The sequence below is a fragment of the Lagenorhynchus albirostris genome, chromosome 2 (genome assembly GCF_949774975.1).
Source record: "Lagenorhynchus albirostris chromosome 2, mLagAlb1.1, whole genome shotgun sequence".
Classification (NCBI taxonomy): domain Eukaryota; kingdom Metazoa; phylum Chordata; class Mammalia; order Artiodactyla; family Delphinidae; genus Lagenorhynchus; species Lagenorhynchus albirostris.
The window spans coordinates 142,614,019-142,629,773 of NC_083096.1; the positions used below are offsets into that span (position 1 = coordinate 142,614,019).

The following is a 15,755-nucleotide window of genomic DNA, read 5'->3' on the forward strand; positions in this document are numbered from 1 at the left end:
TCTTTATTGGAGTATAATTGCTTTACAATGGTGTGTTAGTTTCTGCTTTATAACAAAATGAATCAGTTATACATATACATATGTTCCCATATCTCTTCCCTCTTGCGTCTCCCTCCCTCCCACCCTTCCTATCCCACCCCTCTAGGTGGTCACAAAGCACTGAGCTGATCACCCTGTGCTATGCGGCTGCTTCCCACTAAGCTATCTGTTTTATGTTTGGTAGTGTATATATGTCCATGCCACTCTCTCACTTTGTCACAGCTTACCCTTCCCCCTCCCCATATTCTCAAGTCCATTCTCTAGTAGGTCTGTGTCTTTATTCCTGTCTTAACCCTAGGTTCTTCATGACTTTTTTTTTTCTTAAATTCCATATATATGTGTTAGCATACAGTATTTGTCTTTCTCTTTCTGACTTACTTCACTCTGTATGACAGACTCTAAGTCCATCCACCTCATTACAAATGGCTGAATTTTGTTTCTTTTTATGGCTAAGTAATATTCCATTGTATATATGTGCCACATCTTCTTTATCCATTCATCCGATGATGGACACTTAGGTTGTTTCCATCTCCTGGCTATTGTAAATAGAGCTGCAATGAACATTTTGGTACATGACTCTTTTTGGGTTATGGTTTTCTCAGGGTATATGCCCAGTAGTGGGATTGCTGGGTCATATGGTAGTTCTATTTGTAGTTTTTTAAGGAACCTCCATACTGTTCTCCATAGTGGCTGTACCAATTCACATTCCCACCAGCAGTGCAAGAGTGTTCCCTTTTCTCCACACCCTCTCCAGCATTTATTGTTTCTAGATTTTTTGATGATGGCCATTCTGACTGGTGTGAGATGATATCTCATTGTAGTTTTGATTTGCATTTCTCTAATGATTAATGATGTTGAGCATTCTTTCATGTGTTTGTTGGCAGTCTGTATATCCTCTGTGGAGAAATGTGTATTTAGGTCTTCTGCCCATTTTTGGATTGGGTTGTTTGTTTTTTTGTTATTGAGCTGCTTGTAAATTTTGGATATTAATCCTTTGTCAGTTGCATCATTTGCAAATATTTTCTCCCATTCTGAGGGTTGTCTTTTGGTCTTGATTATGGTTTCCTTTGCTGTGCAAAAGCTTTTAAGTTTCATTAGGTCCCATTTGTTTATTTTTGTTTTTATTTACATTTCTCTAGGAGGTGGGTCAAAAAGGATCTTGCTGTGATTTGTGTCATAGAGTGTTCTGCCTATGTTTTCCTCTAAGAGTTTGATAGTTTCTGGCCTTACATTTAGGTCTTTAATCCATTTTGAGCTTATTTTTGTGTATGGTGTTAGGGAGTGATCTAATCTCATACTTCTACATGTACCTGTCCAGTTTTCCCAGCACCACTTATTGAAGAGGCTGTCCTTTCTCCACTGTATATTCCTGTCCCCTTTATCAAAGATAAGGTTACCATATGTGCGTGGCTTTATTTCTGGGCTTTCTATCCTGTTCCATTGATCTATCTTTCTGTTTTTGTGCCAGTACCATACTGTCTTGATTACTGTAGCTTTGTAGTATAGTCTGAAGTCAGGGAGCCTGATTCCTCCGGCTCCGTTTTTCGTTCTCAAGGTTGCTTTGGCTATTCGGGGTCTTTTGTGTTTCCATACACATTGTGAAATTTTTTGTTCTAGTTCTGTGAAAAATGCCAGTGGTAGTTTGATAGGGATTGCATTGAATCTGTAGATTGCTTTGGGTAGTAGAGTCATTTTCACGATGTTGATTCCTCCAATACAAGAACATGGTATATCTCTCCATCTATTTGTATCATCTTTAATTTCTTTCATCAGTGTCTTATAATTTTCTACATACAGGTCTTTTGTCTCCTTAGGTAGGTTTATTCCTAGATATTTTATTCTTTTTGTTGCAGTGGTAAATGGGAGTGTTTTCTTGATTTCACTTTCAGATTTTTCATCGTTAGTGTATAGGAATACCAGAGATTTCTGTGCATTAATTTTGTATCCTGCTACTTTACCAGATGCATTGATTAGCTCTAGTAGTTTTCTGGTACATCTTTAGGATTCTCTATGTATAGTATCATGTCATCTACAAACAGTGACAGCTTTACTTCTTTTTTTCCGATTTGGATTCCTTTTATTTCCTTTTCTTCCCTGATTGTTGTGGCTAAAACTTCACAAAGGCTTGATTTGTGACCCGAGATATGATCTATCCTGGAGAATGTTCCATGAGCACTTGAGAAAAATGTGTATTCTGTTGTTTTTGGATGGAATGTCCTATAAATATCAATTAAGTTCATCTCATTTAATGTATCATTTAAAGCTTGTGTTTCCTTATTTATTTTCATTTTGGATGATCTGTCCATTGGTGAAAATGGGGTGTTAAAGTCCCCTACTATGAATGTGTTACTGTCAATTTCCCCTTTTATGGCTGTTAGTATTTGCCTTATATATTGAGGTGCTCCTATGTTGGGTGCATAAATATTTACAATTGTTATATCTTCTTCTTGGATCGATCCCTTGATCATTATGTAGTATATTTCTTTGTCTCTTCTAATAGTCTTTATTTTGAAGTCTATTTTGTCTGATACGAGAATCGCTACTCCAGCTTTCTTTTGGTTTCCATTTGCATGGAATATCTTTTCCATCCCCTCACTTTCAATCTGTATGTGTCTAGGTCTGTAGTGGGTCTCTTGTAGACAGCATATATATGGGTCTTGTTTTTGTATCCATTCAGCCAGTCAGTGTCTTTTGGTGGGAGCATTTAATCCATTTACATTTAAGGTAATTATTGATATGTATGTTCCTATTCCCATTTTCTTAATTGTTTTGAGTTTGTTATTATAGGTCTTTTCCTTCTCTTGTGTTTCTTGCCTAGAGAAGATCCTTTAGCATTTGTTGTAAAGCTGGTTTTGTGGTGCTGAACTCTCTCAGCTTTTGCTTGTCTGTAAAGGTTTTAATTTCTCCATGAAATCTGAATGAGATCCTTGCTGGGTAGAGTAATCTTGGTTGTAGGTTTTTCTCCTTCATCACTTTAAATATGTCCTGCCAGTCCCTTCTGGCTTGCAGAGTTTCTGCTGAAAGAGCAGCTGTTAACCTTATGGGGATTCCCTTTTGTGTTACTTGTTGTTTTTCCCTTGCTGCTTTTAATATGTTTTCTTTGTATTTAATTTTTTGTTCATTAGTTTTAACATTTGTTTTTAGACGCTTAAGGGTTTTCTATCTCTCACCTGGACTATTTCCAGTTTATCTCACTTCTTGCCCTGCCCCCCCACACCCAGTCTTCTTCATTCAGTAGCCAGAATTGTTCTTTTAAAATATATGATAGGGCTTCCCTGGTGGCGCAGTGGTTGCGAGTCCTCCTTCTGATGCAGGGGACATGGGTTCGTGCCCTGGTCCGGGAAGATCCCACATGCCGCGGAGCGGCTGGGCCCGTGAGCCATGGCCGCTGAGCCTGCGTGTCCAGAGCCTGTGCTCCACAATGGGAGAGGCCACAACAGTGAGAGGCCCACGTACCACAAAAATAAAAATAAATAAATAAAGTATATGATGTTCCTTCCTACTTATAGCCCATCAGTACCTTTGCAACTTAAAATAAAATTCTAAGCCCTTATCAAGTTTCATGAGGTTATACAATATTTGGCTTCTAGTTAACTTTTCAGTTTCATCATGTTTCACAGTCACCACTTTGTTACTCAGCCTCAGAAATATTGCTCTCTTTAAATAAGATTAGGTACTTTTTTGCCTCTGAGTTTTCACATTTACTGTTTTCTGTGTCTTGAATGCTCTTCCTCCAGAAATTTAAATGTCTCTCTTCTTCACTTTCAGGTCTCTTCACCTGTTTAGAGCGGCTTTGTCTGTCTATTCTATTCTAAAATAATACCGTCTTTCCAACAGTCTGTAGCCTCTTACCCTGTTTTATTTTTCTTAATAACACTACCTGACATCATAATATATATTTATTTATCTGTTGTCTATTTTCTCTAATTAGAATGTAAGTTACAGAAGCGTAGGGATTTAATTGATCATATTTATGACAGAGGATATATGAAGATATCAGGTTGACAGGATGATCAATGATATGAGGATATAAATGAGAATGTTTGATGGAACAGTATCCTAAAGGAGGTAGAATAGGCTTATTTTTCAAAAAAAAAATTATTTTTATTTATTTGGCTGCGCCGGGTCTTAGTTGTGGCAAGCAGGATTGTTGCAGCATGCAGGATCTTTAGTCGCAGCGTGCAGGCTCTTACTGCAGCATGCGGGATAGCATAGATAGAAGAGTGTTCACTGTCATTTATCCTCTTATTTTCAATCTAGAAATAAAGATAATTTTGTTGCATGTTAATTTTGTATCATTTTTTCATTAAGTATATTGCTGTTAATACCTTGGGTAAATCCTAAAAAGAAAGTAGTCCTGAAAACTTAGATGCTCATCTAAGATGTAGTTTATAGTTAAGGTTGCAGAAATGATTTCAGAAACTTATAAAAACAAGGTTGTCTTACTTCCTGTGTTTGATTATTCTGTACCATAGGTAAACTTGATTTACATTAAGACTGAATATGGTAACAAAGAATAGAATTAGGAATAGACCAAAGTCTTTGTTTTACTATATTGAGTGGGGGAGCGGGAAAAATAAACTACTTTTGATTATTCTTTTGGGAGCTCCATATCTCAAAAAAAATAAGAGATTGTTTTTTGACTGAAATGTGATAATAGAAAATGTTTTTGTTATAATATTAAAGAAATGGTATAGTCTGTTATGTTGAAAAATGTATGGAATAGTAGGATGTGAGCTGGTGGGTGATTTTCTTTTTTTCTTATAATTCATGTAGCTTTTGCAGTTAGCATGTAGTTTTTAAAATCAGAGTAATCAATTAATTTTAAAAATCGTTGTGCATATATAATATAGTCCCTCTTCAGCTCCTTGCTTTAAATTGGCTTTCAAACTTTTAGCAGAATAGAGGTTTTGTTTTTTTTTTAACATTTTGCCTAGTTTTGTATAAAATAACAGCGAAATCAGTTTTAAATGGGAGGCAGTGTATCAAATACATGGCGATATTGTTTAGGATGTTTTCCTGTGACCATTTAATCTGGTACTGTACATGCCAATCAGAGACATTCAAGACCTTCTGCTATAACTAAGACAACGTCTCTTGGCTGCAGCAAAATGATCAGCTAAATGTTGTTACTTATGGAATCTTGGCTTTGATGTAGCATTTCAGAATTTATGCACACAGTAAAGTAAAACAGGTTTTATTTTTTAAATGTTTAATAGCAACCTCCCCCACAGCACCTCTCATTCTTTCAATCCTGCTTCACAAAGGCAGGGATCTCTGTCTCTTTTGTTCAGTTCCGTATCCTAGGTTTCTTAAATCTGGCAATAGAAGGTGCATGTATGTTGATTATGTCCTTCTCTCCTAAATACGAGGACATTAAAATAGAAATCTTTTTTTATATTGTTGTTGTTAAACGTCACACTAATAGGAAAAACAGGAAGAAAGTGAGCTTCGTTCTCTGCCACCTCCTTCCCTTGCCCACTTGGCTGCTTTAAGTGTTGCAGTTATTGAATTATCAAAAGAACAAGGAATAACAGATGATGACCTCAGAGTTCGTCAGGAAATTGTGGAGGAAATGTCAAAGGTTATAACAGCATTTTTACCAGGTACAGCTTCATTTTATACTTAATTTTTAAAATGACACAACTCTTCCTCTTGCTTCCTCTTGAACTTAGGGTAAATTCTTAATGTTTTTCTTTCTCTTTTTTTCTCCATCTTAACAGTAGATTAGTTATTTGTAAATGACTTTTGGGGGGGAGATATTTCAGAAAAGGAAAATGGAGAATTACGGCACAGCATAAATATTGTAATAAGAAAAAAAGATTTTTAAAATGTCAGATACAAGATTAATTGCTTAGTGCTTGAATATTACATTTTATATTAAATTTTCAGTATCATTGACTTCTGAATGGACATTTTAGTCATATATATTTCAGTATATACAGTTGAACTAGTTACTGAATAAAATTCCTATTGCTTGATAGTGGGGAAAATTAATTTACTTTAAGGAAGTTAGAGGTAAAATTTATACTTTTATTTCTTTTTTTGACTCTTGATCTTTCTTTACAGAAAGCTTATGTTTTTGGCACAAGGGGGAGTTGGGTCAGTTTATGGTAGACATTTATGTATAGATTATTTGCTTAGCCCGCATCATTTTTTTGCATTAATACTGAATTTAAGTAAATGGATATTAAGTAAGACTTGTTTCTTACCACCAAAGGGATTTTAGACAGTTGATAAATTATAATTTTATATCAAGCCATTGTGAGATTTATAAGAAAGAATTTGAAATTTTAATTTTTCTTTATTATTTCTATAATGTAGTTTTCTATCTAAAACACATTGATACTAATTTAAATTATACATAGGAATAATTTACTTATTATTATAAGAATAGAAGTGAAATATTTATGATTTTAATGACTTGGATGACTTTCAGACATTTTGTGAACTTGAAAAGTAGACTTTTATAAATTCAACTGAGTACAAACTTAACACTTCCTAACATACTAAACATCCCATGATCAGTCCCAATCATGTTATTTTTCAACTTGCCCTCTGCTGAGATCATTTAAAAATTTACCGTATTATGATTTTTGTTTTTGTTTTTGTTTTTGTTTTTTGCGGTACGCGGGCCTCTCACTGTCGTGGCTTCTCCCGTTGCGGAGCACAGGCTCCGGACGCGCAGGCTCAGCGACCATGGCTCACGGGCCCAGCCGCTCCGCGGCATGTGGGATCTTCCCGGACCGGGGCACGAACCCGTGTCCCCTGCATCAGCAGGCGGACTCCCAGCCACTGCGCCACCAGGGAAGCCCTGTATTATGATTTTTGAAATAACATATTCGATAGTTTGCAAAAGATGTAGGTAGCATGTTATTATTCCTATTTATTTTGTTCTGTGAACTCTTGAAAGCCAGAGTTTTTTTTTGGTTTTAGGTCTGCAGTATCAATTGACTTGGCTTCACTTTGTGTTTTTAAAGAGCATTGGCTGAATGTCTGTGATCCCTTCCTCATTTAAAGAGCTATTTCTTAAGTAAATATAAATATCTAAAAAAATACGTAGTTTGTGACAGTAGCTATAGCTAGGTTAGTACATTCTTTACTGTTACATATTAAATGTGAAACATACTTCTAGTTATTCCTAAATGAATTACTACTAAAATTCTGTTTAAACACTGAACTTGAATGAGTTATTTCTCTCTTCCTGAACCCTATAACTGAGAAACATTTTTACTATTTTGTAGATCAGTTAGAAAAGGATATTATTCTTCTATAATTGCTGTATTAGAATTGGAAGACACAGAGTTGAAATATATGCAGTTTTCCTATCACTGTTTTTTAAAGTTCTCATATTTGCATGCTGTTTCATGCTATGATATTTTTCCTTCATTTCCAGAGTGTTCACTTAGGTTGTATGGCTCGTCTCTGACTAAGTTTGCTCTGAAAAGTAGTGATGTTAATATAGATATAAAATTTCCTCCCAAGGTAAGTAATTAGACAAGACCCTTTTCTGTATGGTTCTTAATTAGTACTTGGTATTGTTTATTGGTTATCTTTTTAGAGAAGATATAGGAGAATATAAAACTCTGGCTTGTAGAATGTTACCATCATGATTTAACAGTGCTTTTGGAAAGTACTTTTTAGGTGTCAGGCATAGGTGGAATTAAAGAAAATGAGAAAAAAAAAAAGAAGAGGAAGGTGGTCAAAAAAAGGAAAATGCTTGTATTTGAACGTGTTGAACAGTTATTGCTTATGGTAAGCAGTATAGAAAGAGGAAAGAATTTTGAAATCATACATCTGTAGATGTTCAAATCTTGGCTGCAATGAGCAAGTTACTTGACCTTCTTGAGCCTCAGTTTCTAATTTCCAAAATAGGAATAATAACTTCAATATTAAATAAGGTGATATATATACCAAGTATGTTTTGTATAGTGCCTGGTACATTATAGGTACTGTTTTTTTTTTTTTTTTGGCATTACGCGGGCCTCTCACTGTCATGGCCTCTCCTGTTGCGGAGCACAGGCTCCGGACGCGCAGGTTCAGGGGCCATGGCTCACGGGCCTAGCCGCTTCGCGGCATGTGGGATCTTCCCGGACCGGGGCACGAACCCGTGTCCCCTGCATCGGCAGGCGGACCCTCAACCACTGCGCCACCAGGGAAGCCCCACATTATAGGTACTTTTAATAAGTAGTGGCTAGGACCATTAGCAAAATACCAATATTGTTTAGCATTGCTAACATTGCTTATTTCCTGACATATCAAACATTTAAAATAATCAGTTGATATTTGATGTGTTTTCAACTTTTTGAATAATAAGTTTATGCTCAAGGAGTTTTGATTTGGGTGAAAATTTGATGTTTTAATTTCTAGTCTGATATAGTCGTTAACTTACAAGTAAGGTATGATTATTAAATGCTTTTTAAATAGCAGCAAAGTACACATTTAAGCTAAATATTTGACATGCCTGTTATTTAAAGTAGTACTTTAATCTAAGCCTTTTGGCCATGCTGCCAGTTGTCAATATCCCTTAAATTTCTTATCTCAACAACTTCTCTTTAGAAATCATTTGGTAAACTGATTTCTTTTTTCATTTGTTTTGATATGAAATTGCAGAATCTTTTCTCACTCTAAGAACTCACTAATTCTAGTAGTGTTGCTGGAATAATAGCACTATATGATTTATTAGATTTTACTTCATCCATGAACAAGATTTCTAAACATAAAAGTAGAACACTATTCTGTTTTCATTATTTTAAAATACAGAGCATGATTTTACTTGTATTCTCTAAAGTTCTGAAACTTGAACTTTGAAGTTAGTGTATTTATTAATTTGAAACTTCTTTTAGATGAATCATCCAGATCTTCTGATACAAGTGCTTGGGATTTTAAAAAAAAATGGTGAGTTTCTTTTTAAATTTGTTTTTCTAAAGAAAGTTCTTTAAAGATATATGCATTGTGTTGTTTATGTATGCCTAACCAAGTTAAAGTAAAACTACTAGCATATTTGCGTCATTGTATTGCATATGTATTTAATAGGTGTACTAGAACATTTACATGTCAGATCAAAAGTATCATATTTAAAATTGATATATTAAAAATGATTGCCTTTTGGGTAATTTCAAAATGTTGCCTTTGAGTATTATGAATGCTTCTTGTGTAAAATGAGACAGAAAACCTGTAATCATTAGGAGATTGTTGATGAAGGAAGATTTAGGGAGAGACTTGGGGAAAAAATGTGTGTATGCATTGAATAAATATGTTTTTTCCCCACTTAAAACAATGTTAATCATTTATAGTACATCAACCAGATTATACCTACTAAGTCTTTCATATGTGGCTCATCTGTCTGGATTGATTTTTATGTAAAAAGGACATTCATATAGGTAACAATACTTTTTAAATAAAAATTTTAAAAATTACAGCTTTCTCAAAGCAGGTCCCAGGTCATGTAGTACAGTCTGGAATATTATTTTCTTGGTTTTATTTACTGCTTTTCTTGTTATATAAAGTAAATGCTTAGGAGCTCAGAATCTGGAGCCAGACTTTCCAGGTGCAAATTTTAGTTAGTTGTACCACTTACTGGTTGTGTGTCCTTTGACAAATTACTTAAGTGTTAATGCTTCAGTTTTCTCATCTATAAAATGGCAATAATGTAGTATCTTTTTGATGAGAGGGTTGTTTATGAGGATGAAATGGGTTAAGCCATAGCTTAGAAAAGTACCTGGTTTACAGTACCTTCTTATTAAATTTCTGCTGCTGTGATTGTTATTATTATTACTATTGTCATCTTATATTTTATGAATCATAATTACCTGTCAAAAATATTTCCAGTTTGGCTTAGAAGAGATAGTTTATTGATTTTAGCCATACCCTCTCATTGGCTCTAGTGTCAGTTCTAAAGTTCTTTTCTTCTCTCTGTCTGCCCTATCAGCTCTCCGTTATTTATCAGCTTTTTGGCCATTTTCCTGGGATATTAATATTTAAGGGATGATTTTGGTCCAGTTTAACCTGTAAAGGAAGTTTTCTTCTGTAATAAATAGTTGACTCTCATTGCACAAAAACTCTAAAGCATAATATAGATAAGCTCTTTAGACTCACTAGACACTCTTTAGACTCACTAGACACTATCAACGTAGCAAAAATATTTTAAATATGTTTTCCACTAAAATACATGAATAGATCATCTTAAGTCATATAACATAGGTTTCTAAAATTCAGTCTGAATGTAAAATTGATTATTCCCTCCTTTATGCCCTCTGTACTCTTTAAAGACCTCTGTCCTGTTATCTGCAGGATTTATTTGTTTATATATTTGTTTTCCAAATCCCTAATTGAGCTCTTTGTATCTATTCATTGTCATATCCATCATGCATAATGTAATTCCTGACATGAAGCTTTTCAGCACATTTGTTTTGAATAGATTAATAATTCCAACAGGTACTACTAAGAGATTTTTTCTGAACTTCAAATGAGATGATGTTAATCCATCTATTTTTGTTTAGATTAGGTATTTTATGGCATGGGGCCTACCTTGGAGATGTAGAGAAAGACTTCAGAGTGGAAGTGTACTTCACCTGTTAGTCCTTCCTTAAGAGCTTTGGCAGACTCTTCGTATATTAACAGGAAATAGGGCCAGTAGAGTTAGCCTTTTACTGCCATGGATAATTTAAAAGAACTATATTGTCAAAGCATTGTAGGTTCTCCTTTTGTGACTCCTGTGGAAATAGCCTTTGGAAGTAAGTGGTGTCTTCTGTTTGCTATATCTATGAAGGTTTAACAACTTTGACTAGATTGTATATTTACTTGGAAATATTCAAACTTTTAGGGATGTTAAAACCTTTCTTCTTAAGGTAATTATAATGTTCAGACAGTATTTGGGACTCTGCCTGTCTGTGGTTTGTGATAATACAGCAAATGACACCAAGAGAGGTAAGAGATTCTGTTGGGTTGATGCTTAAAACGAGAAGAGTGGATTGTCCCACAGAAGCAGTGAGAGTGATTTTTAGAAGGAAACGATTACTTAATGTTTACCATAGAGCAGACATTTGAGAGATGTTGACATTAGCTTACATGTTTTATTTTTTTTCTTTATTAGTATTATATGTAGATGTGGAATCTGATTTTCACGCTAAAGTTCCTGTTGTGGTGTGCAAAGATCGGAAAAGGTCGGTAACAATGAAGAGAAAATAAAGTTTTTTAAAAAAAATTAACAACAACCAAGTATGCAGTGGATATCTGTAAGAGAGAAGAGTTTTGTTTTAGATTTCTTCTTGGATTAATTTGACTAAGCTAGTTTCTATTTATTAAAATTAGCAAGCCTGCTAAAAGCATGTGAACAAGAAATGGAGTTATTAGAGAGTTAAAAATAAAACATTCTAATGCAAAACTTTTCATTTGTTTATTCACCCAACAGTATTGAGCATTTACTATATGTTAGGTACTGCTTTGCTTATTTCAAACATAAATAAGAAATAGACTGTCTTCTCAAGGGTCTGTCTATTAGAATCTAGTTTTTAGTTCACTGAAATTCAAGGAGTCATTGAAGATTGATCTTCGCTTTCTATTCAGATATTTATAGGACTGAGAGAGCAACATGCCTTTGACAGAGGAAACTGAAATAATTGTATTTGAAACCAGTGTGGGAGAGATGGAAACAATATGGAAATAATATATTCTTTTATTGATTATTAATTATTATTTCTTACATTTTAAGATTACTCTGTTTTTTTATTCAAAGCTAGAAGAATCTTTGGAGATCTAGTTCAACTTCCTTATTGTCTAAATTAGAAAATTGAGACCTGGAGTGATTAAGTGATTTGTCCAAATTCAAATTATTCAGGGGAAAATCAGAATTGGAATAGAGGTATTCTGACTTCTAGTGTTTTTCCTACCACATTGTGTCAAATTGCCTCTGCGGCAACCTCAGTCACATTCTTTTCCCTGCCACAAAAATGTTTCTTCTACAATTCTGTCACTCCGTTTAATGTAGCTCCTATATTCACTTACATATAAGCATTACTTGTGGATTAATAGATAAATTCTTTCTGATCTCTAATCTGAAAATAGCATATCAATAAAGTCATGAAAGCTTGGATAGGAAAAATTAGAGTCAAGAAGTATAGCTAGTCAATTCAGTATTTCATTTTTTTTTTTTTTTTTTTTTTTTTTTGGCGGTACGCGGGCCTCTCACTGTTGCGGCCTCTCCCGTTGCGGAGCACAGGCTCCGGATGTGCAGGCTCAGCAGCCATGGCCCACGAGCCCAGCCGCTCTGCGGCATGCGGGATCCTCCCGGACTGGGGCACGAACCCTTGTCCCCTGCATCGGCAGGTGGACTCTCAACCACTGCGCCACCAGGGAAGCCCCAGTATTTCATTTTTTGTTTTTATCATGTGCAAGGTAAAAAGAATGGACTAGGAAGGTATGTTGTACTATTTGACATTGATGATTTCAATGTCTTTCCCCTCACATAAATCAAATTTTGGTGCATCTTAATGCTGCTTTTGAAATTAATTTTTCATGAACTTAAATATTAAATACTAAGTGAGGTTAAAATTTATTTCTGAAGTATAAATGGATAGTTAAAACATCTTTAATTTGTATGGAACTCTAGTGATGGAAATGATATATAGTTTTCTGTTAGCTCTAAGTTTGTTAAAACATTTGTTTTTATTATGAATTCTTAGGTGTTAATTGTGGTGACTGGAAAGGATAGCCACAGGATTTGAAGTATTCTGGTTTTTAAGGTATTAGTACAGTGAAAATTTGTTTCTTTCTCATTCACAGTGGTTTACTTTGTAGAGTGAGTGCAGGAAATGATATGGCATGCCTCACTACTGACTTACTTGCTGCTCTTGGCAAAATGGAACCTGTCTTTACTCCCTTGGTGTTAGCCTTTCGCTATTGGGCTAAGGTAAGTGGAACAGAGGAAAAAAGTACCTAACATTTAAGATAACTGAGGCTTTTTCTTGCACTAACATGTAACATAAATCATAATAATATGGGGACAAAATAGTTATTTGTGGACAGAAAGTGGTGTGGCAGGTTCTGATAATGGACATGAAAATAGTTTCATAGGCATGTAGAGTTTATTAATATACTTTAGAATGTTTAATTATTGTACTTTATTCTCTTTTATTCAGTGTAGAAATATTCTCTTTCACATCTTAGTATTTGAGACTCAAGTTTTCACTCTTAATTGTAATTGTAAGTTAAGGTTGTAAGGTTGTAAGATATTGTTATGCAAGTTAAGATTCTTTTGTTAGCATATTTTTTTCCCAGTCTGTCTTAGAACATTATTCTCTTTCCTCTAAATTATTGGTAACCTGCAGCAATTTCTTTCTTTTTTTTTTTTAATGAATTTATTTATTTATTTTTGGCTGCATTGGGTCTTTTGTTGCTGTGCACGGGCCTTCTTTAGTTGCGGCGAGCGGGGGCTACTCTTCATTGTGGTGAGCGGGCTTCTCATTGAGGTGGCTTCTCTTGTTGCGGAGCACAGGCTCTAGGCGCATGGGTTCAGTAGTTGTGGCTCACGGGCTATAGAGCTCAGGCTCAGTAGTTGTGGTGCACGGGCTTAGTTGTTCCGTGGCATGTGGGATCTTCCCGGACCAGGGCTTGAACCCCTGTCCCCTGCATTGGCAGGCGGATTCTTAACCACTGCGCCACCAGGGAAATCCCCCCTGCAGCAATTTCTGAATGGCCAACTGCTAAGAATTCGTTATCTAAGTTTCCTAAATTAGAATTCACATATTATTAAAGGCTGTGGTTCCCCCTGTGCTCCAGGTTACCCCTTGGAGGTGGCGAGGAGTGGTAAATATCAGTCCAAATGACTAGAGAGAGAGAGATTTTAGTTTTTGTATATAGTATTCATCAGTGTAGTATTCATTACTTGTTAGACTAATGATGAGTAAATTCTCTGTCTTATACAAAGAAGATGAGTTAGTGGGGTAGTGGTGGAGTGATAACTTGAGAACAAAAACAGCCAGAGGATTCTTTTAGAAATATTTTGTCTCGACTTTTGATTCTCCCCATAGTTGGGACAGAACCAGCTGTCTGAGTAAGGAACAGCTTGAAAAGTATGGAACAGTCAGAAAGCCTAAGTTGGGGTGTCTTCATACCTAACACCTTTGTGTTTGCTATTCCCTTCATCTAAAATGTTCTTACCCCACATATCCAGAATGGTTCACTCTTTTACTTTTTTTCAAGTTTCTGCTCAAATTTCATCTTACCAGAGTCTCCTGGACCACCCTGTATAAAATAGCATTGCCTCCATCACTCTCTCTGCCTTTACCCTGCTTTATTTTGTTCATGGCACTTACTGCCACCTTCCATACATATTCATATATTTGTTTGTGATCTGTTTTCTTCCATGAAATTATAAACTGCAAGGATAGGAAGTTTAGTCTGTTTTATTTATTCACGGCTGGTCCTCGTGCTTCTTATGTTACTGTGCCAGTGCAGAGTAGGCATTTAATAAATATTTGTTGAATACATGGCCCAGTTCTTCAGAAAGATTGTTAATCCTTGGAAGTGACTGGGAGCAGTGAACCAGTCTGAGGGAGGGTGAACCTCCTCTTATTTATCTCATTATATTCTGTGCCTAGCATAATGCCTGGCATACTACAGAAGTTTAGTGCTGTGAAATGGAATAAACCAATTCCAACTCTAATTTTTATACTAGATATTTATATCAATTTGAGCAAGGCACTTCATCCATCTGAGCTTCAATTTTTCTATCTGGAGAGATTATTTCAAAAGTGATATGAGATAATGAATGAGAATATACTTTGAATTCTAAAATGCTACACAAATCTTTTTTGTTCAATTGGCAAGTGAGATTATTTAAACAACGATAAGTCAGCAGGGATAGGACTGGTGTGACAACCCTAGTAACTAAAGTTTCTCAGAGTATGGGATGAGACTGGTAGACAAGGACTAGCCATTACTCAGGAAACTAAGTTTATCAACTCCAGGAAGGTTAGTGGCTTCATAAGGAATGAAGGAATAAATAGCTGCCTCTGGGATGGTACTATTTAATTATGCCTTAATTTTTTTAGTGGTCATAAATAGTCTTAGTTTTCTCACACACTTCTTTTGTTCTTTTAAGTAATTAGACTGTGTTAGAAGACTATAAATGGTATTCAGCTTATTTTCATTTGGGAAAAAAAAAGTGGCCTATAAATTTTGTTTCCTAAAGTGGTCTCTTTGAAAAGGTTACTCAAATTTATATTGATTCTAAACATACCAATCAGTGAAGGACACTAAAAAACGTGTTACAAAGCTGGTTGCAGAGTGGTTCCTTTCTGTTTCCAACAGAGCGATGTGTCTCATTTTTGGCAGCTGTGTTAGTTGCAAAGAGCTTTTCCCAGTGATTTTCATTTTCTGAGTTTATTGTAAGAAACCTAGAAATGATTTCTCTCAAATAATTCCTCTCAAATATTTTTTTCCAACAGCTTTATTTATCTTGAAGTTTTAATCCACATTGTATGTTATTTAGTAAAGCACAGATTTTCCATGATTTGAGGGTTCAGAAAAATTGTAGTATATGAATATAATTTATTCTTGTAATTGATATCATGAGATTGCTGTTGATTGTTCTCTGGCTGTCTCCATTCTTAAGTAGCTATATTCTTAGCATTCTACTAATAAGAAATTGTTTTCTGGGAAAGCCTATTAATACTCTGGGCAGCAAAACTCTTAGCCTTATCAGTCCAATATAG

At 35.1% G+C, this 15,755-nt stretch overlaps 1 protein-coding gene across 1 annotated transcript in view; it reads left to right on the plus strand.

Moving 5' to 3' along the window:
• Positions 1–15,755, plus strand: part of TUT4 (terminal uridylyl transferase 4) — a 143,301-nt gene that overhangs the window by 74,173 nt on the left and 53,373 nt on the right. Inside the window, exons 5-9 of the mRNA XM_060140062.1 lie at positions 5,468–5,645; positions 7,436–7,524; positions 8,886–8,937; positions 11,135–11,204; positions 12,823–12,949. Of these exons, the coding sequence (XP_059996045.1) occupies positions 5,468–5,645; positions 7,436–7,524; positions 8,886–8,937; positions 11,135–11,204; positions 12,823–12,949 (516 nt within the window). The remainder of the gene's footprint in view (positions 1–5,467; positions 5,646–7,435; positions 7,525–8,885; positions 8,938–11,134; positions 11,205–12,822; positions 12,950–15,755) is intronic.